At 40.1% G+C, this 27,778-nt stretch overlaps 1 protein-coding gene across 3 annotated transcripts; it reads right to left on the bottom strand.

Annotated features, from left to right (window-relative positions):
• Positions 1–806: 806 nt before the first annotated feature.
• Positions 807–27,097, bottom strand: ABRAXAS2 (abraxas 2, BRISC complex subunit). Of its 3 annotated transcripts, XM_079900457.1 has the most exons (10): positions 26,980–27,032; positions 22,550–22,669; positions 18,714–18,750; positions 18,101–18,310; positions 16,061–16,127; positions 9,426–9,616; positions 8,446–8,565; positions 7,416–7,500; positions 5,704–5,818; positions 807–2,957 (listed from the first exon to the last, which is right to left on the bottom strand). In XM_079900457.1, the coding sequence occupies exons 4-10, from the start codon at positions 18,256–18,258 to the stop codon at positions 2,488–2,490; spliced, it is 1,206 nt and encodes a 401-aa protein (XP_079756583.1). In that variant the 5' UTR covers positions 18,259–18,310; positions 18,714–18,750; positions 22,550–22,669; positions 26,980–27,032; the 3' UTR covers positions 807–2,487. The 3 variants fall into 3 exon arrangements, with proteins under 3 accessions (XP_079756583.1, XP_079756581.1, XP_079756582.1); XM_079900455.1 differs by lacking the exon at positions 18,101–18,310 and having other exon boundaries at positions 22,550–22,640; positions 26,980–27,097; XM_079900456.1 differs by lacking the exon at positions 26,980–27,032 and having other exon boundaries at positions 22,550–22,734.
• Between the last annotated feature and the right edge of the window lie 681 nt (positions 27,098–27,778).

Genomic DNA, 27,778 nt, shown 5'->3' on the forward strand with positions numbered 1-27,778 from the left:
CCCCAACTCTTTTCTTACCTCCTTAAAATATGAGTTCACAAGGTGGTCAATTTAAATCTTTTTATTAAAGCAGTTATGGTCATTGCCCCACAGTGTCTAGACTTTTAAATTAGGATTTGAATGTTTGGAGATGAGATTTCTGTTTCTACGTTTTGATCCTTCTCCAGAAAAGCCAATTACAACATGTTAATAAGCATTTCCAGACTTTCAAGTAAGTTAAAAGAATCCAGTCTCCTTTTCTCTAAATTAGTTGGAGGAGACATAGAGTAGAATCCTAAAAGGCTACAATCCCCATTTTAAAATCCTGATGAAAGAAGCCTATCACCTTGGACTCTGGAAGAGATACAGCACTAACCTGGCATGGCCCCCACAGAACCCAGAAGATACTCGTTAGCCAGCAGACACTCATTCTAAGGCGATTCTGAAATTCCAAAGACACTCTACGAGCACCAAGTTCTATAACATCTCAATCAGTAGGTGATTCGGCTGAGCAGCCTCTTCAAACAAGATCGGTTCTTATATGAAAGGTGCCTTTTGGGAACTAAGGTTCAATTTTCTACTCAACTGATAGTCCTCTGGATAACTTGATATGCAACACATTCTTGAAATCCATAGGAACCTTTTAGTAAATTTTATTCTTGGATTTCCCCTGAAACCAGTCAGATTTAAAAAGAAAAATCTGCATGGAGGTGAGTTTTCACGCCTTTTAAAAAACTGTATGATGTCGACTAAGAACAGCTAGAATGAGTAAACTAAGCAAGACCTTGCCGGGTGTTGAGACAGACATTACAACAATAGTACCACGATTAAATAAGTTTTTATTGTCACATTTAACTGCTTTGTCAGATATACATTGTAGGTTTCGGAATGGCATAAAAATAAAAATATTTTCCTGAATGTCAAAATCTGAACAGAGATGGTGATGGCACTTAAAAAAAAAATTAAATTCACACTGGTGCTGAAGCCGCTAGAAGGGAGCTGATAAACACTGGAACACATTTGCAGATACAGCGGTCTGCAATATTTCAAATCAAATGGCAGTGGTATAAGGCCAACAAAACTGGAGAGTAGGAAGATACAGACCCCATACAGTAGATATCTGAAGAGTGGCAGTTTTAGCATTTCATTTCCAGTCAGACTAGAGTAAACTTCTCTCCTACAAAATGAAACTGCTTTTCCAGAACCTGGAGCTTAAGCCTCTTTAACAACTTCCTTATTCTGACAGGTTTTAACTAGTCCAAAGGCAAGGCAGCTATAATCCATGGCATTAGCTCCACGGGCTAACCCCGCCATAAATGGGGGGAGGGGGTCTTGTCATTTCCAAACCAGAAGCCTATCATTCTCATGAATGTCTTTAGTGGTTTCACACATTCTGGGCCTAAGACTAGAAAACAAGCAGTAATTAAATAAAAATGTAAGTGCATCCCAACGGAAAGTCTCTACACATTTCACAGCTATCTTCCAAATGTCAGCTCAAAAAAGTATGATTATTCAGACTGAAAATGAATCTTTATTCAATAATCGAGATTCCCAAACAGTTTATTAAATGTCTTTCTTCCACAAATAAAACTAACACTAGGATTTATCAGAAGATCTAAACGAGTTATTTCCTTACGTATGAACTTGGCTAAATCCACTGTGTCTGGAATCTGTTCATCATAAAACTCAGGTCTGGAACATAACTCCTTTCTGTTATACTGCTGTGTGTCCTTCATTTAAGACTCTAGAACAGAGACCATAAATGTGGCTAGTGCACCATAGCAGTCACTGTAATTCCCCAAAAGAAAAATAAGTAATTTATTTCATGTCATACTTATTTGGATGATTACTTACTGGTAATTAGTATTTCTACATTTTTTTTTAAAGGCAACCATTTTAAGTGACAATACATATCAGGCTAGTAGAAAAAAGTTGAAACAAAGCCCTCTCTTTTGATCTCACAAAGTCATGCAGACAAAAGAAGGTACACGTCTGATTTGCTCCAATCAGGCTTCTTGGAATTATCAAAATTTCTTTTCTGGCAGAGATGAATTTGGCTCATCATAGAAAGAAGGTTCTTTGAAGGCTGCTGCTAAACTAGTTTCCCTTTGAAAAAGTAAATTTCAAGGCATAATAGTGCAAGAGGTAAGGTTTTGATTTATAGAACATTTATAGACTAATTGTGCTTAGTCTCTAATTTCCAATTTATTTTAAAGAACAGAAACTACGTTGATAAGTTTCTCTTTGCCTATATTTACCAGTACATCCATGAATCGCACCAGAATTAGGACAATTTGATTATCTTAATGGTTCTGTCGTGAAACCTGCACACTGAGTCCGCAGGCGAGGACCCGTGGACGTGAGGCTCCTACAAGTTCTGTGCCCAAAAGCGCTTGTCCCGGGGAGTCCAGGGGTCTGAGGAAGAAGTTCTCTCCCAAGATTAAGTCCTCAAAAAAACTCTCTCAATGAGCAATTAACACCGCTCAGTGGAGAGTTTCCTTTGTTTAGTTAAATTGGGGAGGTCTGAGTGTTCCTGGAGCCCCCGTCGGGATGCGTCATGGGTCGAGAATCCCTCGAATGTGAGTATTCGCTATTAGAGGGCTCTGTAGGGTCAATCAAATTCTCATAATCACTGTCGTCTGATTCCTCAGCACTGTCTCCGGCTGCTCCTTGAGGAGGAGGAGGGTCTGCCCCACTTCCAGGATATTTCAGTCCAGCACTGGTGGAGGCATAACTGGAGGAGCCCACGGCTTGAGGTCGAGGCATAAAGACGCTAGTTTCCATGCGAGAATGGCTCAGAGTACTTTCTTGATTATTTGGGTGAATATCAGAATAAGGGGGAGGAGGATCCGAGGCCTCTGCGTCTCCAAGTGCACTTCTGCCTTCAGCTGCAAACCCAGGATAGGGCATCCGAGGGCTGAACGCAGGGTCCAAACTTTCAGATGACATCTGTCTGCTTATCATTGCCTGTTGCAATCCTGGATGAAGAGAGGAAGAAAACTGTAACACTCTGTATTTTCACAGCTTTGCATTTCAATACGTTAAATGTTCAACCTGATTGTTCTGGAAAATAGCAACAAAGAAGTGAAATTTATTATTACTATGAATTATTTTACATTTGCATAGTATTTCACAATTTACAAAAGATTTTTCTATACATTAAGTCATTTAAGCCTCCAAACAGCTCTCTGAAGTACTACTGTCATCACTAACGTTATTGTTTCCATCACACAGGCAAAGAACCGGAGCTCTGAAAGGTTAAGTGACTTCACTAAGAGAACAGCTAGAAGTGGGGCCCTGATACTCATAACACAGGTCTCTTAACTCCAGATCTGGTGCTGTTTCCCTCACCTGTTGCTTACTGTACTCAGAGACTGGGGGGACAGAGGATAAAATCAACAGTCCTCACCATCCTCGGCAGTCATCTGAACGTTAATTTTTCCTTAACAGGCCTCATGTCAAAAAAAATACTTCTTGACAACAACTTGTCACAATACTCTTAAACATCTCTTTCTCCTTAAAAGTTCAAAGCCCTGGGTTAGGTGCCCAGTTTTCTACATAATAGGCCATAATTTTACTGCATTTTTATGGTGGTAAAACAGAAACAGCCCTACATCTATGAGCCTATGGCCTTTAAATTGTTTTTAAGTACATTTAAAAAATATTATAAAAATGATCTGTACAAAATTTAGAAAAGAAAAACAAAAAATCACCCACAATTCTATCACCCAGATAACACTGTTAAAATTTTGGTGAAAATAGCACAAGATTTGGGGTTAAAAGACAGAAACTTTAGGTGGCAGGCACCCCAACTTTTCTGAATTCTAGTTTTATTATCGAGCTTTGTGTGTGTATGTCTGTTTATTTATTTGTTTGTTTGCCACAGCATGTGGGATCTTAGTTCCCTCACCAGGGATCGAACCTGCACTCCCTGCAGTGGAAGCGCAAAGTCTTAACCACTGGACCGCCAGGAAAGTCCCTGTATACATGTATTTAAAATAGAGCTGAGAGGGCTTCCCTGGTGGCGCAGTGGTTGAGAGTCCGCCTGCCAATGCAGCGGACACGGGTTTGCTCCCCAGTCTGGGAAGATCCCACATGCCGTGGAGCAGCTGGGCCCGTGAGCCATGGCCCCTGAGCCTGCGCATCCAGAGCCTGTGCTCCGCAACGGGAGAGGTCACAACAGCGAGAGGCCCGCGTACCACAAAAAAAAAACAAAAAAAAAGAGCTGAGATAATATGTTTATACTGTTTTATATCCTAGCATTTTCATATAAGATTATATATTATCTTATGTCATTAAAAATTCGCTTCAATGGCTGTACAATATTCCATTATATAGATATACCAAAATGTATTCAACTATTCTACTGTTGTTTATTCAATTACTGTAACAGGTTGTTTCCAAGATTTTGTCATTATAAAGTTGTGATTAATGCTCTTGTGCAGAAATCCCTGTCTGCATTTCTGATTATTTCTAGAATAATGTAACAGTAGAAATGAATCAGACATCATTTACCTGGAAATATAAATTATATTTTAATTTGTTTACAAATATTCTTATTAAATTAGAAAAGGCTAGTTATACCCTTATCTCTTTTACACTTGATATTATTTGCCATACATTTTATAGATTTTACTTACAAATGTTAAATTTGGTGGCATTCATAGAAAAGAATGAAATAATGCCATTTGCAGCAACATGGATTGGTCTAGAGATTATCATGCTAAGTGAAGTAAGTCAGACAAAGACAGACAAATATCATGTTATCACTTATATGTGGAATATAAAAAAATGATACATATGAACTTATTTACAACACAGAAATAGACTCACAGTCACAGAAGGCAAACTTGTGGTTACCAAAGGGGAAAAGGGTGGGTGGGGGGATAAATTAGGAGCTTAGGATTAACAGATACACGTTACTATATACAAGATAGATAAACAACAAGGTCCTACTGTATAGCACAGTGAACTATGTTCAATGTCTTGTAATAAAACCTATAACGGAAAAGAATCTGAAAAAGAATATATACATATATATATAATATATATATATAATATATATATGTATAACTGAATCATTTTGCTGTATACCTGAAACTAACACTACATTATAAATCAACTATACTTCAATAAAAAAATAAATAAAAAAAAAATCTGGTGGCATTGTAGCAAATATGTTTGTTAGCATGCTGGAATTAATATGATAGATTCTTGGGCCTAATTCTCATTCAACCAGCTGGTTCCTTAGCTTAATGGTATCCAGTCATCCACTGCTATCAAAAACCAGACATTTAAAGTCTTTGTTGAGACCCTGCCCATGAATCAAAGGTAAAGTTAAGAGAATTTTAGGTAGCTCTTTTAGGAGGTTCCAATGAACACAGGACACAGTCCCTATGTGCAAGGCATGTCAGGGTTAACTTAGTAAGAAACATCACATCCACTGTACATAGGTCATATCACTTCTCAGGATTTATTGTAACTTGCTTCAGCATTTCTACCTTTGGTCTTCTTTTTCTTCCAGTTTCAGAGACTTGAGAGGGACACCATGAAAAACCGTACTTCCCTTCTGGAAAAGTCTAAAGACAAGTGAATGCCCTCTTCCAAGCAGCCTAACTTGGAGCTTGATGAGTGTAGAAGAATGCATGTAATTTATTATGTAATTTGATGTTTAAAACCAGACACTTCCCTGATTCTGAATGGTAAAATTAATAGGAGGCTCACTTCTTTCTTGTTCCTTTTCATTCTTCCTCTGAGTGATTTGTCTTCTTAATTTGTTCACTTCTGCCTGACAAGATTCAACAATTCGCTCACTTTTTTCTACGTCTGCACACACTGCCTGAGGGAAAAATGACAACAAGAACAATTAGTTTCAAATCCAAGCACAAGGCATTTCATAAAGACAGCATCGATTATAACCCTGGGAAGAGTCTAGACACTTTATCGAGTTAAAAAGCAGACACCTAAGGTAGAACAAAATCATGAAGGTTCCAGAGACCAATACTGTTGTTATCCACTGAACTGCTTTCTTAATTATGTTAAGATGATTATGCTATTTAGCTTATACATTCTTAAAGAGAAGGGTAAGAAGGGAAAGAGTTCACCTTTTCCCTTTCTTACTCATCTGTATTGATATGAAAAGGAAATTTCCGATACCAGTCTGGCATACAGGATGAACAAAAGACAGGAATGAGATACTTTCAACTCTTATTTATAATCAACAATCAAACATCAGATGACACATAGATTTATTTAACAGAAACTACTTATAATTAGGGAAAGTTGAAAAAGAAAATAAGTTTCAAAGTCAAGATTTAATAAAAGGTAACTATTTGAGACCACATCAATGTAATGTAACCACTCCTATCAGGGCACTGGACGTGATACTGGTGTTTGCAGGGCAGGCCTTAATCAACAGTCAATGAAATGTATGGCAGCCATTTTGAAGTCCATTAGACAGTGCTGATAGCCTGAAAAGAGCATGGCCATGAATTCGGGACACAAAGCTGTTTTTCATCACATGTTCCTTCCACAGCAGAAATACCAGAAACTGCCTGAAAGTGGGCTGGTCACCAGTGAGTGAGGCTGTATTAAGTTCCCTATGCTGCTATGGGTAACCGTGACCCGAATTTGGAGAACTGACACTGGAAACTGCCCGTTGCATGCGTTCTTCTTTGACCCAGGCTGAACTCAGTCTGCCTTCCTCTTTTTCAGCAGCTGCCTTCATTCCTCTCTCTATGCCACGGGGCCTTCCTCCTCAAAGCTAGGCTTTCTCCAGACCCGGAACAGCTTCTTCAGCCTTACCACTCTCCTTGTCCTCAAAGGCTCTTTTGTTCTTAGGGTTTTAGAACAAATTACTCCTAAGAACACTTTGGGGATGATGAAAAGAACGTGGGAAAGTATTCTTAGCACCTAGCTCAGGATCTGGCTTGTAGGAGATGTTTCCATAAATATTTGCTGCATGACTGCCGAGGAATGAACAGGCTCCACTGCATCTTCCCACACAGTGGAGGCAGCTGCGGGCAGAGTGAGTGAACTAGAATTAGGAAGCAGAGCTGTCCTGAGTTACGGGTGCCTTTGGGTGAGTCTCAACTTACAGTACAAGTGATGGGACAGCTGTGTTCTTAGCAATACTTCTTTAAATTCGGAATACATTTCCCCAGGAAAAAAGCTGTCATTAAAGAGGTCATGAGTATTTAAAAGAGTGATATTAATTCTGTACTTCAGAGTTTCCACTGAAGGCACATAATGAGTGAGACCAGCTTTCATAGACTGACATGAGCAACTACTCCATACATCTTATATCACTTTGGGAGAGCACATTCTGATTTTTGGACCACAATTCATTTGTCAGTTGGGAGATTATTAAAACTTAAAGTAGAATTAAAAGATTTGGGCAATATAAATAAGATGAATATAGTAAATAAACCAGTTACCTGCACTTTCTCCTGAAGTGCATTATAAACCTGATAAATCGCCCTGATGTCTTTCATTACTCCATCCTTGTCAAAAAAGTCAGTACTAGAAGACAAACAGAAAAAAGATTCACCAAGTGATTAGAACTGCCGTGAACTAGAAGGCACTTTCCCATCACTTCTACCTCTATCTATAACGTAAATGCTACAAGTTCACAGTGACAATGTTTAAGCAATAATGCCCATACCCCTAGAATTACAGGAGAAAGAAAAGAGAATCCATGTTACCGAGACAACTGAAAAATAATAGTGTTATTTTTTCCTAGATCACTCTATATATTTTTCAGTGACCACAGTTAGCTCTCAGAACCTCAGAAATACACATACTCTATCCAAACTTTTTTATCAGTTGCAAAAAAAAATCGTGGTAAATGATTAAAAAAATAAATATTGATAAAAGTAAACTATCTTTTCAATAAGCATAAGATTTTGATATACAGTAGTGGTGGTCTAGAGAATTACCTTACATTTTTCAATGTTATATCAAACGATGTCACACTTCTCCATAAACATATTGGTTTTTTTTTTTTTTGTTTTTTTAAATATTTATTTATTTATTTATTTGGTTGCATCGGGTCTTTGTTGTGGCACCAGGGATCTTCGTTGTGGTACCAGGGATCTTCGTTGTGGCACCAGGGATCTTCGTTGTGGCATGTGAGATCTTTCGTTGCGGACTCTTCATTGTAACGTGTGGGCTCCTTGTTGCGGTGTGCGGGCTTCTCTCTAGTTGTGGCGCGCGGGCTCCAGAGCACGTGGGCTCTGTAGTTTGCGGCACGCGGGCTCTCCAGTTGAGGCGTGCGAGCTCAGCAGTTGTGGCGCGCGGGCTTAGTTGCCCTGCGGCATGTGGAATCTTAGTTCCCCAACCAGGGATCAAACCCACGTTCCCTGCATTGGAAGGCGGATTCTTTACCACTGGACCTCCAGGGAAGTCCCCATAAACACATAGTTAACAAAAGAAAGGAAAAAACATTCATTTTACCTTTCGACTTACCCATGTTCTTTAATAACTTTGGCATAACTCTGAGAAGTATTTGGCACTGAAGACACTTTATACTCTTGCTGGCTAGTGTTGCCTAGATTGGGAATAGCAAGGGATAGCCTTTGATTATACCTGCAGGGAAGATTGAGAGAGATCATGTTGAAAGCACCGCTCTACTTGAAGAATGGGTCCTGCCAATAGGAGCCTGAGTCTCTGCACTGGGAACTAACTGAAGGTCTCACAGAGAACCTACTTCCACAGACAACCTAGGGTTAGTTGAATTAGCAATTTTTTCCCTTCCCTTAAAGTAGAAACTCAATTGTAAACTCCTCAAGGGCAGAGGTGACGTCTTATACATCTTTTGCCTCTCCGCAGCAACTGACAGAGTGCTGAGGAGGTTTTAAGTGCTCAAGAACCTGATTAATTAATGAAATCTTGCAAATGGCTATTTAACAATTAATAATTATTTTCACTGATATTGATCTAATTTATTCTACTACAAGGGAAATTCTGGAGGGAACCCTTTCTGTTGTTTACAGACAGACACCATGATCATATGATTTTTTTTTTTTCTTGCTTTAGCAAGTTCACAATGCAGAACCCTCATTAGCCAGTAGGTGGATCAATTTTACAATTTTGTCTTTGAAATCTGTGTTTTAAAATTACAGTCAGACTTACAGTGCAATAAAACTGTATTTCTACAAAATGGATTATGGAGAAGCAAATGATGATTTCTAGCTGTTTATTCCTATAAGAATTGATGCATAATTAATGTCTTGCTAACGCTTCTTGATTCAAAAACAATTTTAATTTATATAACTAACTGAAAGGAAAATACCTTCTCTAACCACAAAGAAAACTAGCTAAAGGAGAGTTATAAACACTTGACTTTAAAGATGCTATAAAATGCATATTTTCAAAGTCATAAATCTCAATTACTTGTATCAACATCTTTCCTATTTATGCGAGGCTGGTGGGAACGCTTTATTTACCTCCGATTTGGTCTAAAGAGAACGTATTCTAAAGCATGAGTGGAATTGTTGGCGGTGGAGATGAAGCTGAAGAGAAGGAAGACGAGGTCAGGCACCCCAAGGATGCGGGTGAGCTGCTTATGAATAACTTGCTCTCTGTACGACATCTGCTGCTGTGTGTTTCGCCGGAATCTGTACCACCCAATAACTTTCTGCAACAAAAACAGAAGAAGAAAAGTATTAAAAGTTGCATGAAATCTTACAAATTTAATTCTGAATGCATCCACACAAATGCTTGTACACAAATGTTCACAGCAGATTTATGCGCAATAGCTCAAAACTGAAAACAACCTAATTGTCCATCAGCAGGTCAACGGCTAAATAAACTGTGGTGTATCCACACACTGGAATCCTACTCAGTAAGAAAAAGGAACAAACTACCAACAAATACAACACAGACGAATTCCAAAATAATTATGCTGAGTGAAAGAAGCCAGACCCAAAATAATAATAATAATAATAGCATATGCTATAGGATTCCATTTCATATAAAATTCTAGAAAATAAAAAGTAATCTATAGTGACATAAAGCAGATCAGTGGGTGACCTGGGAGGGGTGAGAAGGAGGGATCAGAAAAGGGCATGAGGAGACTTTTGCAGTGATAGGTATGTTCATCATCTTATTTTGATAATGGTTTCATGCATGTATACATATATCAAAACTTATCAAAGTATATGCTCTAAATATACAGTTTATTACATGTCAATTATACCTCAATACAATTTAAAAAGTTTAGCTTTGTCAGTTTTGACTACACTGTAACTTAAATTGGTAAGTGAATTAAACTTATAGGCTCTTTGGAAGAATATTCTTCATAATGTGATCTGCTGGACATCTGGGAGACACATGGCCTAAGAGACATCTGGCAGTTCCCTAAAATGCTCCTGGGCCCCACCAAAACCTGGAGAATCACAACCTCTAAGGGTAGACCCAGGAACCTGAATTTAAGATAAGTTCTTAAGTTTTTTCTTATGCATACTACAGTTTGAAAATCTCTGTTGTAGAGACAATTAAGTTAATTCTTTATAAGAAGAATAATCTTCATAAGCTTCTTTTTAAAAAACAAACTCTTGGGCTTCCCTGGTGGCGCAGTAGTTGACGGTCGGCCTGCCGATGCAGGGGACACGGGTTCGTGCCCCGGTCCGGGAAGATCCCACGTGCTGCGGAGCGGCTGGGCCCGTAAGCCATGGCCGCTGAGCCTGCGCGTCCGGAGCCTGTGCTCTGCAGCGGGAGAGGCCGCAACGGTGAGAGGCCCGTGTACCGCAAAAAAAAAACCAAACTCTTTGAGTGAAAATCCTGTTTTGAGAAATCAAAGTAATTTAAAATTGTTAGTGTCATATTAAAACTAACAGTAAATTTAGATTATGTTTTGGCACTTTCACAAACGAAGGAAGTCAACCAACCTTTACTGAGCCCCTGTTCCAGACCTTCAGCTAGCTACGTTACAAATATTTTCACTAAGTATCACAACAACCCTAGGAGGTGAGTAAAGTTTTCTGCACTGAGTTCGTATCACATGCAAGGAACTACAGGCAGCAAAGAAACAGTTCCTGCCCTTAAGGAGTACTGCTGAAAATAAAGCATAATTCCAATTATATTAAAGCAATTAATTCTGATATTCTTTAAATATAAAGAAAACCCAAACACTTCTGACAGTGCAAATCTTACAAAAGAGATGTTTTGTCCAAAGTCACAGAGCTAATGAGTGACAGCCAAGATCTGGAACCTCTTTGCCTGTCTTTTCCACTGTACTACACTAACTTTAAAATTCCACATTATTCACACAATGTTGCTCATAAAAGAGTGAAAAGTAGTTTTCCTTAAAAAAAAAAAAGTGGGTAACAAAAATTATCAACTGGCTAGAGCTACTAACGCCAAAGAGCATGGCACATTTCACTCTGAGTTTCGGCACTCTGTATTTAATGTAGGACTAGCTCCTCTGCAGGACTCGGGTGCATCTCACACACCCCTGCATTCCTGCAGAGGCCTAAGCAGTGCTCAGCTCATGGATTCTTCTTATGAAATACTCGCTGACTAAAGTATCTTGCAAGTGGCTACTGGATGGGTACTAATGCTTTTCACTTATACTGACTGTAATTGTTTTATTCCATTTGTATTTTCAGAGAAGCGGGAAGCCTTATAAATTTATTTTGGATATCAACTTATTCATTTGATATTTGCTAAAAAGATAACCCCCTTCATCCTGATCAATGAAAGATGACATGCCAAAATAATTCACATTGGCGACGTCTACAGTTCTACCTTTTAGAGCTCACAAGCTGGTTGCAATGCTGTTGAGAAATGAGGTCACTGATGTGGAAGAGAACACTATGTTTGGGCCATGATAAAAAATAATGAATATCTTTCACTAAAACCTTATCTCTGCTAAAGTTTCAGACAATATTTCACAAAGACTCTCCTCTCTACTCTCTGTGCTAGACATTCACTTACATCTTCTGGATCCAAAGCAATTATCTCCAATACTGGGCACACTTGTCATCTTTAAGTTCTGTTCTTTTTGGCCTTACGATGATATTAAGACAACAGTTATATTTATCATTATCTATTTCGGAGCAGGTGCTTTCAAGAAGGCAGAAGTCCTCCTCTCACTTGCTTTTTTTGTCTGAGCCCAAAACCTGAGGCTGGTCAAAACTTTGCAAACACAATATGGATTCTGCCAGAGCAGTAACTGAGCACACCAACGCAACCTTGCTGCGCCTATTGGGGGATTTTTCGTACCAAAAACATTAGCCTCTATCTTAAACCCAACCTTTTTTTTTTTTTTTTTTAATGTTTTAGCAATGTTGTGGAGTTTCTATATTTAGAGGCACACTTTTTTTAGTAAACATATTTCTATGTATTTTATACATTAATTGCTATTGTGACAAAAATCTTTATTAGCTTGTGTTTTCTAATGGGTAATTTTAGGACCCATTAGGGAACTTTTAAAATTATTATGTACTTATTTTATATGAGTTCAACTTACTGAACTTGAGTCCAATTCTTAGGATTTTTCTTTCTTTCATTTTTTATTTGGCCTCCCTGCACAACTTGTGGGATTTTAGTTCCCCAACCAGGGATTGAACCCAGCTGGGCCTTCAGGGTCCTCGGCAGTGAGAGCACAGAGTCCCAACCACTGGATCACCAGGGAACTCCCGGGTTTTTCAATTATACATTAGGTTTGAAGCCTGTCTAGCAAAGAGTCAGTTTTTGAAACAGTTCCATCAGCACTTTCTTGAAGAGCTGATATTAATTAAAAATATTTTTTGTATGTCAGATACTGTTGAAAGTACATATGTATTTTTAAGCCTAACTTTTAAATGTACCTTTGTAACTACTACTGTAACCCTTTTGAGGTGAAGATATAACTTTGTACCATTTCTGGAGGAAAAAAAAAATCAAACTAGAGTCAACTCTAAAGATTTTCAGTCTAAACGTTATGTATCATCTTTGTTTTGGGGCTATAAATTTGGATTTTTGAAAAAAAATCCTTAAAGAGTTTATATTATGTATAAGGTGCCATAGGAAATACAATGAACATAAAATATGGTCCCTGCCTTTAACAAATTCCATGGAAAATAAAACATAATTTCCAAGTAAACTGAAGCAACAAATTCCTGTCTTTAGTTGCAAAAGAAAATATAAACATTAGTTTTAGCACAAAGTTCTACAAAATCAAAACTGAAGATCAGCTTTTTTCAGAATCTTGGCCCCAGGAAAAGCGAAGTTAACGCCGGTTAACAACCTATGATTGGTCTTCTGTGTCTCAAAACAGCAAATCCAATTTTACTTATTTATTTATTTGTTTGTTTTTATTTTTAAAAATACAACATGATTATATTTTAATACACAACCAAAATACAAAACAGCATAGTAAATTAGCAAATCCAATTTTAAAATCCCCAAATTAATTTGGAAATGTGTCCCTATTTGCTACTGAAAAAACTACATGGTAGAGCTCCTTTCTTTATTTATTTTCAATGTAAAATACAATTTAAAAAACCTTATCACATAAAGTCTCCCTTCCTCAGCAGCATCTCTGCTCCCTTTCTCAAAGTAACTACTTTTAGGTTTGGTTGGCTTCCTTCCAGATCTTTTTCTGTACATTTAAACATTCAAACTTTTGTTTTTATAAAAAACAGGCTCAAATTATTTCATTTAACTTCGAGATCTTTCTATGTCATTCATGAGAACCTCCCTCATTCTTTTTAATGGCTGCTTCATATCCCATAGCATGGAGGTACCAACATAATTTACTTAACCATTCCTCCTGGTGGACATTTAGATTGCTTTCAAAATTCTCACTATTAAGCAAAGATACAACAAACATCTTTGTATGCTGGATTAAAAGGCCAAACTGCTGCGTTTAAACCTTGGCGCCAACATTTCCTGCTCGCAACCTTAAGTAAGTTATTTATCTTTAGTTGTCTCAACTATAAAATGGGGGTGATGATAACAGACTCACAGCGCTGTTACAAGGATTAAATGTGTCAGTACCTGGAAAGTGCTTAGAATACTGCCTGGCACAGAGTTAAAGTGTTCAATAACGCCAGCTTTTCATACCTTTGTGCCTAGATGCTTTTGTTTACTTGGGCCAGATTCCTAGAGGTGGAACTCCATATTTAAAATTCTGTTATTGCGAAACTCTCCCCCTAAATGTCTATATCAACTTACATTCCCACCAACTACAGCTTCCCCATTTCCCACCATCTTGCCAACACTGGATATTAGCAATCCTTTTATACTTCTGCCAATTGGATGGACAAAAACCCAGCATTACGTGCTTCAAGTTGCATTTCCTAATTGAGAATGAACATCTTTCCATTTACTTCTTGGACATTTGTGGATTTCTTTTTTCTTTTGTGAATTTCCTGTTTATATTCTTTATTCATTTTTTTCAGTTTAAATTTTTTTCATCTATTAAAAAAATTTCCTGGTAATTTAATATAAAGTGAGTGCTCTAGGCAACTGTGCTTCAATAGGAATTTTCAGGGAATAAATTTTAGTTTTAGAAAGTATAATAAAGCTTCATTATCTAAAATACGAAAATAAATGGAATGAGGAAGTAAGGTGGTGGCTGGGGGATGAATATGGACTGCTAAGAGATCCCAGAATGTATGCTTCAGGCAAGTCACTGAAAATGGGGGAGCTGGACCGTGATGCCTGTGGCTGCTCTAACCCACTTTCCCACTTGGGCAGGGGACTGTGTTAGACTCTCTGCTAATACCGAGCACTTCCTGAGTTTGTTATCACCCTCAAAACCACTGCCCTTTTTTCAGACCTATCCCTCACACTTCCCATTTTTCCTGTGATCTTACCTGCTTTCCTTTCTGCCTGTACATCCGACAGTGTTACTGAGAGAGTCCATACATTGGAAAGGCTGTTGATCTACTCTTACTGTTATTTCTTTTTTTTTTAAAATTTATTTATTTTTTATTTTAGGCTGCGTTGGGTCTTTGCTGCTGGGCGTGGGCTCTCTCTAGTTGCGGCGAGCAGGGGCCACTCCTCATTGCGGTGCGCGGGCCTCTCACTGCCGTGGCCTCTCTTGCTGTGGAGCACGGGCTCCAGGCACGTGGCCTCAGCAGTTGTGGATAGCGGGCCCCAGAGTGCAGGCTCAGTAGTTGTGGCGCACGGGCTTAGTTGCTCCACGGCATGTGGGATCCTCCCGGACCAGGGCTCGAACCCATGTCCCCTGCATTGGCAGGCAGACTCTTAACCACTGCACCACCACGGAAGCCCTGCACTGTTATTTCTGACGCCCTTCTTCAGACACCTTAGGAATCCCACACTGATTATTTTTATGCACAGGTAATCTTTTTAAAGCTTTTTTTTTTTTTAAAATAATACATGCTTCTAAACAAAGGCATTTTGTTTTCTGTTTGATAAGTTGAAAGCTTTCATTGGTACTTTTTTCCCTCAAGTGATGGTTTAGTGACCAATCTATTTTCTGGAATTAATATACCAAGGTAAAAAAGTAAACCCCATACATGGTACAGTAAATTATAAATGAGACCATCAGACAGTGCTGCAGCAATAAAGCTTTGATTCATTTTCAATTTTGTTCAGACTTGCTTACCATGTATACACATTCAGAACATCATATGCATATGCTGACAGAAATGATAAACACATGACCTTTTAGAAAAACATCTATGTTCACTGTTAATTGAACTTGAAGGAGTAACATATCTAAAGACGTTTGACTGCAATTTGTATTGTTAAAAAATATTTTCCCTCATTATAAAATTAATGTATGTGTAGTAAATGTTGGCAAAATTATTTTTTAAATTACATAATGGGAAGATAGAACCACCCAGAATCAACTCAACTATTGTCAACTTTCTAGATTATAGTTCATGTTCTTTTTTTTCTTCTGACTTTTGCATAATGGAATCACTCTAAATATCCAAATTTTGTTCTATTGATACACTGTAAACATCGTGTCACATTTGCAATTTACCTTTAAAATCTACTCAACAGAATTCTTATATATTAACATCAAATCTCATTGTTTCATTTTACATTCATTTCTGGTTTTAAGTTTGGGTGATAAGGATTGATTTCCAAATCAGACTGGGTGACAAATAGAACATACCTTTCTCCGATCTTTAAGAATCCTGTCCAAGCTCTCTTCATTAACTTTGCTTGCATAGTCATAAAAACTGTTTTTTTAAAGAGAAAAAATATTTTATTAAAATCACATAGTATTTTGACATGAATATGCTTAGTAACATGTGTCTATGGGTCATCTAACCCTAAAAGTTGGTAATAAAGATACAATTGCTTGTCTGCAATAGGTATATAAAGAGAAAACAATCTAAATGCTTTACTGATATGAGGTATCTTTTGCATCAAAGACTACTCAAGACACTGCTACATTCAAAGGGTATTACTTCCATAAGTGGGAGGAGCTGATAGCAAGTAATTATAAAATGTGTGGTTTCAAATGGCTGTGACATCTTTTTCTTGTTTCTAAGTATCAATTACCTATGGGAAAAAAAAGAACACAGCAGCTCATTTTCTGAGAAATGAAGAAAGGAAACGAGTATTTGCTGAATCCTTAATAAGACACTCAGCTGCATGCTTCCTTGTGTTAATTCATTTCATCCTTGCCTCAATGCTGGGAGATAAGTACTAGTTCAGCCCAACAAGTCAACATGTTTTTTTTAAAAAATTAATTAATTAATTAATTATTTTTGGCTGCGTTGGGTCTTCGTTGCTGTGCGTGGGCTTTCTCTAGTTGTGGCAAACGGGGGCTACTCTTTGTTGTGGTGTGTGGGCTTCTCACTGTGGTGCCTTCTCTTGTTTCGGAGCACAGGCTCTAGGCACACAGGCTTCAGTAGTTGTGGCACGTGGGCTCAGTAGTTGTGGCTCGCGGGCTCTAGAGCACAGGCTCAGTAGTTGTGGAACATAGTCTTAGTTGCTCTGCGGCATGTGGTATCTTCAAGGACCAGGGATCGAACCCGTGTCCCCTGCATTGGCAAGCGGATTCTTAACCACTGCGCCACTAGGGAAGTCCCAGTCAACATGTTTTATTCCCATTTTTCTAGATAAAGATAATGAGGTTAAATGACTTGCCCCAAATCACAGAAATGGTAGATGGAAGAGTTGGGATTTGAAGCGAGGTCTGACCAGCTTCAAACTGAATGCACTCACCCTTAAACGAGACCAATCTGACCTGAATCCCATGATGAGCAGTCCAGGCATAATGTGTGGGCTTTTCTACCCCTGGTCATGGTTTTAGGCATGCCACCCTCCTCCCCTCCTCCTACCACCATACGCCCAGGCCTATAAGGCAGGAAGGAGTTCAAGTTATAGTAAAAACGCTGAACTGTGAGTCAGGAGATACCAGCTCCAGCTCCGTTCTGCTTCTCACTGTATGATCTTGGGCAAGTCACTTTAACCTACCTGGCCACCATTTCCTTTTTGCAAAATAAAGATTTTGGAGTAGACAGATGATTTCTAAGATTTCTATCAGTTCTAAGAATTATGAGTCTATGATTTAAATTATGAGTCTACGTTCTGTTACTACTTTGCTGACAGTGGTTTAAGGAAATCCTCAGAAGGGCAGGGCAGGGCACACCTAGCAAAGCTTTAGATGGTCAGGGCCAAACAGGACCCATTCTGACCCAGACAGAGGCTGTGTGTGGACCAGGGCCCGAATCATTTCATTTGCTCTGAGATTCTTTTCAAATGAACTGCTGGTTCCTTGTCTTGCTTCCTGCTCCTCTTTCAGTTATGTGTAAATCTAAGAGATGAGGTTCTCAGCTACTTTGAGGCTTAGTTCACAGGTAACAATCCTCTGAAATAATGGGCAAGTGTGCGCGGGAGGGGTGGGGGTAAGGTGGGTGGTGAACATGGTGCAAGTCCCCATGGGTTCTTGGGTGCAAGGGGGCTGGGTGTTTGGGTCAGCTGAGAATGGGAGCAGGGTCAGGGTGAAAGCTGCAGGGAACACACAGCAGGAACAGCCAGGCACAAAGGGTGGGCAGGTGTTAAAGAAGGAAGTGCTGACCAAGAACGCCGAATCCCGCTAGTATGAGCAGCAATGCAAGGAAAGTATTGGCCTGGCTCTTGGGAAAGTAGAAGAATAGGGCCTCAGGGAGTTTTACGAAACACAGAGTGGAGCTCATCATACCTGCCATCAGGCGGAAGGGTTTGGGGCTGAGAAAGCAGACAGAGGCCTGGACTGCGGTTTGGGGAACAGAAGTCCGGTGTCTGGGAGATGCTGGCCCCTTTCTCCCTCACCTTGGCCTCCGTCAGTCTCTCTGTCCTTTGCTTTCTCCCTCTGAACATCTCTCCTCCTGTCTTTTTCTCTTTCTGTCCTTTAGTTGGTAATAATATTCAACTGGTGTATATTAAACACAAAAAAGTAGGTTTTATGTTCCCTTTCCTTACATTTTAAAGTTGAACACTGAACACTTTTTATCCCTCTTAACAACACCAATTATTTTATCTATATGCGATCCTTGGTTAACTTCCTTCTCTATGGATGAAGAGCCCTTGCTAGAGGGGCTGGCATAAAGGCTTCCATTCTAAACCACTGAGGCCAAGATTTATACTGTCTCCCTTCTCCTCTTCCTAACTTAACACAGTGCCACACACACATCTGGCACTCAAAAAATAAGTGAATTTGGATGCCCTCAGTTATAACTTTACAGCCATAATCACATACAGGTCTAAATTCACTAGTTTTCAATCAGTTAATCTTTTACTAAGGACAAAAAGCTACAAAGAAGGATGTGGCTTACCTAAAAAGTTTTGAACAAGGCTGATGGTTGTGGATTTCTGTAATTAGAAAGAGGAAATACATCTCAGTTAATCATGTAAGATACAGACAACTATAAAACAGTTCAGGATTTAAAATAAATTTTTAACCAAAATCTCAGACAATAAAAAGACAGTTTTCCTCTCCCGAACAGTGTGTACACTAGTGAGGGCAGTATGTCTTTTTAACACTGAAACCCAGGCACACATTCCCAGGACAAAGTAGACTGGTGAATGAAAGTTCTGGGTCCATTTGTCCAGGTGTGATGAGCACACATCTGAAAGCTTTTATTCAGGAACAGGCAGCTATTGTGTGCCCTCATTCAATCTTACCTATTTAAACAAAGCCTAAGAGGAAAAAGGAATCAATGCCTGGAAGCATTTGATCAAGGTGGGTAAGAGCTGTGAGGACAGCTTGGGGAAAGGAAGGCCTTACCACCCTACTATCAGTAACCTACTAACAACGCAGGACAACTGGGCCAGGTGTTTTGAAGGGGAAGGGCAGAAACTCTGAAAGTATATTATCCCTTTCAAAGATTTTCAGTACCAAGGGAAACAGTCATTTATAAGGCAGATCCAAACGGCTTCCTAAAAGATTGCGGCGATTAATCATAGAGAACAATTTCTTCAAGCTCATCAGGGGGCTTACGGTCTGGGTTGCTTTATAAGACCATGGGACTAATTAACCACTCAATTCTATTAACAACATGCTCCTGGACAGGGAATCATCACCTGCTGCTTATAAAGCCACAGCCACAGAGTTCCAGTCTGCAATTTTAACTCAATTAATATGAAACCACAACCTTGAAGGACACCAGGCTATGCCCATTAGCTTCTGTACTGATGTGAGTGCTGCCAAAACACAGACAGAGATGCCAGTACTTCCACAGGGATGAAAAGCTCATTTGCCTAGTATAACTGTCGACATAGTGATGCAAATAAGAAAACCTCATCTAGAAATATTTCCTTCTTTTATCACCAAAAATGACACGGTATACCACCAGAAGTTATTTCAGAGATGCTGTTAGTAATTAGAATATGGAATGTCTGTAGTAAAAATGTCAACTAGAGTTCAGGGAAAAGAAAAAAAAAAAAAACTCTTCTACCTTAAAGGAAAGAATATTTTGTTCAAGAAAATCCCTGGAGTAAATTCTGAACTCTGAATATACATTCCTGTCATCAATCCACCCCAGCAGACTTCTCTCATGATTTGCAACGTGGATTAGAAGCATGTTGAAGATATGCTCTAGACATCATGTGGTATTTTCTAAAGGAAGTTAAGGCTTTCTCTTACAAGATTTTGCAATACCTAACTAAGCACTCCATGGAGAAAACAAGGGGATGCTCTCAAACACAATAAGGTGCAGATTGGAATGAAGCTGGCGGGCACAATAGCTGATAGATAGACTTCTGGAAGCAGGGGGAGGCAGGGCAGGCTTGCCTCGGATTCTAGAGTCTCTGAAGCCTCCAGAGCTCATCCATGCGGTGGACCCCTCTTCACGTACGCATGGCGTCTCTGCCCGCATTTCTGTAAAAATCCCCACTGGGACGTACTGCTGTGCTTGCCTAGCTTCCTGTCTCTGCTTCTCCTGCTGGTGGGTGAGCTGAACAGCTCCTGTCCTTCCCCCTTCCGTTCTTTCCAGTAACTGCTGCTGCATCACCTTATTAACTAAGGGAGCTCCCTGTTGCTGTCTCCTGACCGCTCCCAGCACTAAGAGCGGACGACTCCGCTTCAAGTGAGTGAGCACAGCTTTAAAAATGAATATGTATTCAAAACAAGTGTTCAAAATGTGATATTCCATATAAAGTCCTCCTTATTGTGTAGAGTCAAGGAAAGGTGTCTGTGTGTGGATTCAGACATTTTCAACAAATAAGAAATTTGGTCAATTTATTTTATTTAAAATATCTTATTCTGGTGGTTAAACTGTGCCAGAAAATTTCTTCACACTAGTGGTATGGAATACTTCTCATGGCACATTACCTAATGTTTTGCCTTTCAATCCAGGTTTTCCAGAGTCTTTGGTTTACATTTTCTAATATGTATTTATTTTTAAAAGAAAAATATTACAATGATAATAATACATTTAAGATAATACTAGCAAATACTCTGTTCATGAGATCCGTGACTATTTCAAACAACAAATTGAATGTAGCTAATAAATTAAACATTATACAGCAAAAGAAGGTTGTCATGGCACTGTATTAACTGGGACTCTCTGTTGGTTCTTCTCCATATCTACAGTACCATGGAAACTGGTATTTACTGCAAGAACCGGAAGGTGTATGAATCAAAGATACAGTACACTACGCTGGAGAATTTTAGTTACTTTCCCATTCTATTTCTTTAAAGATAAATAAACAGCCAGAACATTCATCAGAAATGCTACTTTTGTGGTCACGGCAGGCAAAAGAGCTCTTTCTTGCACGGTTTTCTGTCAGGTCTATCTGGCAAACCTGCATATACCATATTAGTTTTGAAAACCCAAGCACAAACAATGAATAATTGCACAGATGGCCAATGAAACCAAGTTCTCTATTTTAGGATTTTAAAGAGTTAAGCAAAACAAAACACAAAAATAAACCATCAGTGAAAGAACAGCCATGCAGCAGTATATCAGGTATTTTTTCAGCAAGTCAGTATATTGTGGGGAGGGGGCTTGTCTGGCTCTTGAGGAAACAGCGGTCTCGTTTCCCTCCAATCCCAACCACCTCAGTCCTCACCCGGCCTCCCAGCCCAGGTACTAGAAGGCTAGGAGAGCAGGCTGAAGTCGATGATTTGGTCTCAACATAACCTAACCTCCCAGCAGTACTTCAAACCACAAACCACTCACCTTCACACAGGCTGTATTTTAGTCACACAGAAACAGGCCAGGCTCTCTGTAAGTTTCATGCACTCCCTGCACTGGGATCCCCTGAATGTACCCTAAGTTTACCTCCCGTATGGTGTCTTTACTGATTTAACCCACTAGCAGTGGGTTTTTTTTTTCCCCCAACTCATGAGATTTTCTTTGTTCCTTCCTGACAGCACTCGTCCTGCACCCACTGGTATTTCTGTACGCTCGTCTTATCCTCCCCACAGCCCTGGAAGGCAGGGATGCATTGGATATTTCTCTCATTGCCCAGCACAATGCCTCTCGCAGGGACGTTCTTCAATAATTGTTGGCTGCATAAATGAATAAAATGACCCCCGCTCTGCTTTGAGTATCAGGATATGCTTTTAGGTGAAGTGCTCGAGGTGCCGCTGAAAGGACTACAATCCTTCTTTATCAAAAGGAGACTGCTCCAAAGAGGGCGGGTGAACCTACAAATGCTCCTTCGTTTGCCCCAGCAATCGCCCCCAAATCGACTGTTTGGCTTACTCCTCAGAGGCTGTGTAGGTTTAACAAATATCTCCTGTAAACAAGTGTAAACATCTTTGCCGGATCCCTCCAGGAAGGACCAGCACGACACGTGCTTTCATTATAGTGTGAGGTGATGCCGACAATGGGCACAGCCCGAGGTGCAAACTCAAGGATCCCTGTGGTTGTGAAGAGACTATCACGTGTAATTCCACACAGCCATTCATAGGTCAGACCAGTCAGTGGGTGAGGGATGGCTTCACAGGATACCTGAACTTATAGCTACACACTGAGTTTACACTGACTTATAAAAACATTTCACATCACTTACTAGTGCAAATAATTGGCATTGTGACTTCAGTGCTTTTCTATGTACTCTTTTAATATACCATTAGGTTAAAATCAGTTAAAGGGCCAAAGAACAAAACAAGCAGCATATATACAAGAAGAGTATTTCTAAGGTCCGTGATAAACTCACTCACCAATGACTTGCAGAAGTTCTGTGCTGCTGATTTGGGAGTCGCTGATGCTAAAGGTTTCCTCTTGTCTTACCTCTCCCAGCAAAAATCCTTCCTGAAAGCAATGGAAGAAAATAGCTGCAGCTAAAAATCAAAGGGATTTTTACTGGAATTAAGAGGAATCGAGGACATTGTTATTTTTTATAATAACTTTAACAATAATCCAAATAAGTCTGCCATGTAAACTACTAATCCACAAACCAACAAGTAAGACTAAAGCAATTTGAGATTTGGCTATTAACTGGATTGTTCGAAAAAAGGATTTCCTGACAAGATGAAATATTATTTTAATCCCTTCCCCTAAAACCCTGTTTTTTTTGAAGTGAAAATAAGGAGAGTGAATTCATCACCTAAATCCTACTAAGTGTAAGAACCAATGTTAAAAAAGCTCAGGAAGCAGAAATATTCCAAGGTTGTTTTCTTGAAACAGCATGTAATTTATTCCATTGTTTTAAAAACATTGCTAATGGGGGCTTCCCTGGTGGCGCAGTGGTTAAGAATCCACCTGCCCATGCAGAGGACACGGGTTCGAGCCCTGGTCCGGGCGGGTCCCACATGCCGCGGAGCAACGAAGCCCATGCGCCACAACTACTGAAGCCTGTGCACCTAGAGCCCGTGCTCCGCGACAAGAGAAGCCACCGCAATGAGAAGCCCGCGCACCGCAATGAAGAGTAGCCCCGCTCACCGCAACTAGAGAAAGCCCACGTGCAGCAACGAAGACCCAATGCAGCCAAAAATAAATTAAAAAAAAAACACACAAAAAAAATTGCTAATGATAAAAGTATAAAGAAGTTGACACAATGCACAACCTAACCACTCCTGTACAGGCTGGCATGGGAAATGAGCATTCCAGCAAATAAATTTAACACTACATGAAAGTTTTTCTTTAATAAATGCTGAGGTAAATTTATTTACACCTTTGGAGAACATATACCACCATCATCAATTCTGGATTACTCAGCATATAACCTACTGTTTTTGAGCACTTGCTGTAGTGTTCAGCACAAGCACAGCTGGAGAACATACACTCTAAATGTCAAAATAACTTCTCTGTCGGTGGTGAACTAATAGGCTGTCCCAGACTCCCCCTCCCCAGTCATCCACATGGCTTGCTCCTTCCCTCCATTCCACTCTTCACTCAAATAGCGCCTCATCCGAGAGGCCTTCCCTAGCTAGTGGAACAGAATCAGAGTCTGCCAGACACTGTTCCCTTTACCCTGCATCCTTTTTCTTCTTAGTCTCCTCACTATCTGCCATATTTCATATTTATATGTATTAACAAATGCCTGCTCCTACTAAAATATAAGCTCCACGAGAGCAGGGACTCTGTGCTTGTTCACTATGTATCTCAACACCACGTACAGTGCCCAGCACACAGGAGGTGCTCAATAAATGCTGCTTGAATACATTTGATGAAACAATGTCCTTTCCATTCTAGGTTGACCCTTCTAATCAATTAAAGAAGCTTCCTAGTTTAAAAACATTCCCAGGGGACTTCCCTCGTGGTCCAGTGGTTGAGAATACACCTTCCAATGCAGGGGACACGGGTTTGATCCCTGGTCAGGGAACTAAGATCCCGCATGCCGCGGGGCAACAAAGCCCGTGTGCTGCAACTACTGAGCCCGTGCACCACAACTAGAGAGCCCACGCTGCAACTACAGAGCCCACAAGGTCTGGAGACCATGTGCCACAACTAGAGAGAGAAAACCCGCATGCCACAACTAGAGAGACGCCTGCGCACCGCAACAAAAAGTCCCGAGTGCTGCAACTAAGACCCAACGCAGCCAAAAATAAATAAATAAATATTAAAAAAAAAAAAATCCCAGTTGGAATCTGTGGGGGTGAGGAGGGAGAAACAGATGTTTTTCAGCATAGCTTTTGTATTGGATAAGGTGAGTGGAGTGTCCTAAAATCCCAAATCATCATGTACAGGGCATCTCTCAAACTTTAGTAATATACACACCCCTCTTTCAAAAAAAAACCTCTCAGAGCTAGAGTCCATGACTACTAATCTGGAAAACACAGACTAAAGAAGCTTGTTTTATCCTATGAAAGTCTTTCAGTTATGAGTTCTTATTACAAAAAACAAGCTTTGTCTTTGTAACAAGTTAAAAACTTTTTTCTTTAATCAAAGTGGAAAATACAATTTAAAATTCCTACACAACTTTAGACTTTAAGAACGTATCTACAGATTCCTAGCAAATAAAAATGCAGGACATGCAGTTAAGTTTGAATTTCAGATAAACAATGGATAATTTTTATGTAATAAATGCGATATACTTATACTAAAATATTATTTACTATTTATCTGAAATTCAGATTTAACTGGGTGCCCTATATTTTATCTGGCAATCCTACCACAGGCCTCCGTTTGAAAAAGTCAACAGTGACATCAAGACATTCTAAAGCCGAGTATAACATGAATGCCTATTTATCTACTGGTCTGGATTATCTGAGCCACTGTTACCTTATAACAGTAGGCAAATTATACTGTGTGGGCTAAACCCAGCCTAATGCCTGCTACTGCATGGCTTACAAGCTTAGAATAAGTTTCTACACTTTTAAATTGTTGAAAAAAAATAGAAAATAGGAATATTTCATGACATGTGAAAATTATACGAAATTCAGATCTCAGTGTACATAAGTAAAGTTTTATTGGAAACAGTCATCCTAATTTACTTATTGTCTATGGCTCCTTTCTCCCTACAACAGCAGAGCTGAGTAGTTGCTACAGAGACCACATGGCTCATGAAGCCTAAAATATTTACTGTCTGGCCCTTTACAGAAAAAGTCTGTTAACTCCAACTCTATTGAAATGAGTGGTTTTAAACTAATTTCTTGCCAGGGCAAAACAAGAACATACTACAAAAACAAATTCTTGGTTCTTCAACTTTAAAATATATGAAATTGAAATTACTTTAAAATATTCCACTTATATAATTGTGGCAAGGTTAATATAAGCAGGTATCCTTGTATAAGACACAAGTTGCAAACTATTGTCACTGGTGAAAATTTCTGTGAAGTCTAGCACCATGCCTGGCATAGCACAGATATTAAAGAGATAGCTCTTGAAATAAATTAATAACAATCTAAGTAACACGGCCGTCTCATTGCAGTTTGTAAAGAAACTATCCACTTTTCAACAGGTTGCTTATTCTTACAGTAATTTTGCCTTATACATAAACTGTGATATTACTAGGCACTCCAAGGTCTAGAGAGGTTAAGAAGCATTATTGTGAACCATATTTAATACTTCCACAGGACACTAGAAGTGCCACAAACTACCTTTACATGGAACTGCATTACATTATTAAATATCTGTCTGCAATATCAAAGGTGTTAGTGTCCAGAGACAGGAGCTGCCTCTGGAGAAACCCGTGTTGTGTATACTCCTATCCTTAATCCCTACTATCAAACTGAAGCGAGGAACGGCACAATAATTTAATGCCATTCAATTTAATGGAACCACCTCTACATGAAATCAGTTTTTATTAATGGAAGCAAGGAGTGCAGAAGTGAAACCAAGTCCAGTTCCTTCTTCTGCAGTGTATCATTTTGCTTTGTGATGACTACACAACCACAACAGTCCCCCCACTATGTTTATTTAATGAACTTCAATAATTCACTACTAAAATCACTTAAAACAATCCCTCAATTTGGTGGGCAAGTACTTAAAGATAAAAATTATCTAGTTTCATAAAGAATTTCCATCCAGAGGCCAGTGACATTAAAAATGCATTTCCGATCATTCATACGTAGGCCTGTCACTTCCCTATTTCACTGCGACTAGTTCCGTGGTCTTAGAACCTTCGCCAAGGAACTGAACATGCAACTTCAAGGCAAAGAGACCCTACACCTAACACTCCTGGTTACATCTCCATTTTCCATCGAGGAGAAGAAAACACACGATCGTATCTAACAAGTACGAATAGTGACAGCCACGGTTTCCCTCGTCGCAGCCCACAACAACCTGTCAGACCAGCGGGCGCGGCTGGGTGTCTGCGCTCCTAGACTAAAGCCGGGTCTCTCGGCTCCTTCCCGACCCCAGACTCCCCTCGCAAGTCTAGAAGCCTGACTCTCAGGGAGGGGCAGGCGCTCGGTTTCCACTAAGCGACTCCTGACACTGTCGGTGGCCGGCCGGGAAAGCTCTGCCAAACGGGAGACTGCCGTCCCGGGACGGCCAGGCGGCGGAAGGCACCGAGCGAGGGGGCCCATCTCGGGGGCGAAGGGCCCCGGGCAGCAGGAGTTCGCTGGCGGCGGGAGCCTCCCGGGTCATCAGTTAATCGGGCCAGCCCGGGGGGGCGAGCCGCAAGTGATCGCAGCTTGGCCGCAGGCGTCGGCCTGAGACCGAGGCTGGAGGCCCCAGCAGCCGCGGCGGGGGGCCCAGCACCTACGTGGTCGGCGTTGCTGTTGGCGCTGTGAAAACACACAGCGCTGAAGGTGTAGCCCGAAATGGAAGCCGCCATGATGGAAATCTCCAACTCCCCCATCATGCCCCGCGGAGGGCACAGAGCCTTCCGGTCGGCCCCGCCCCTTGGCATCCTGGGAAATGGAGTCTTCAGCGGGTGAGGCCAAAGGCTCTGTGCGCCGGGGAGCGAGGGCTGAGAAGTGCAGGTTTACGCGATCAGAACCGACCCAAGCACTGTATCCTCCCCTTGGGTCTCGTGCTCTGCGCATCCCAGACACTGCCTCTTCTGTATAGCTCTTGGTAGTTCCCCAAACCGTTTTTTCTCTTTACAAACGAAACTTTTAGCATTAAAAGCCAGCATTTGCCACGCTCAAGGATAAAAGAGGCAGTTGATTCGGGCAACTGTACGGTTTTGTGTTTGACCTAGAAGTAACATGATGTGATTTCAATTTTCACATGACCACTCTGGCTGCAATGTCCAAAATATATTGCCGGGGAAGGGAGGCTATCACAATAATCCAGACGCTGGATGACAATGGTTTGAAGTGAGATGGTGGTAACGCTGGAGGTTAAGAAGCAACTGGATTCTGGGTACAAGGGAAGACAAATTTAATGAAAAATCATGGAAAGAAGATTTTAAAAAATCAACATAAATAATGGTGAAAATGAACTACAACTAACCTCAGGGAAGGAACTAACCTTTCCAATCATTATTCTTCAATTTGTTCAATCTTCCAGGTTCAAAACTGGGATTTTAATCTGTCAGAAAGCTCCTTCTACCACAC

Source organism: Stenella coeruleoalba (genome assembly GCF_951394435.1).
Source record: "Stenella coeruleoalba genome assembly, chromosome: 16".
Taxonomy (NCBI): Eukaryota; Metazoa; Chordata; class Mammalia; order Artiodactyla; family Delphinidae; genus Stenella; species Stenella coeruleoalba.

What these genes read in the sequence shown, in the direction of transcription:
- ABRAXAS2 (XM_079900455.1), bottom strand. Translation starts at nt 27,078, where the DNA reads ATGATGGGGGAGTTGGAGATTTCCATCATGGCGGCTTCCATTTCGGGC. An exon ending in AGAACTTCTGCAAGTCATTG is followed by an intron (nt 18,751 to 22,549) that starts GTGAGTGAGTTT and finishes TTCTAATTACAG; the next exon opens with AAATCCACAACCATCAGCCT. An exon ending in CTCTTTAGACCAAATCGGAG is followed by an intron (nt 8,566 to 9,425) that starts GTAAATAAAGCG and finishes TCTTCCCTGCAG; the next exon opens with GTATAATCAAAGGCTATCCC.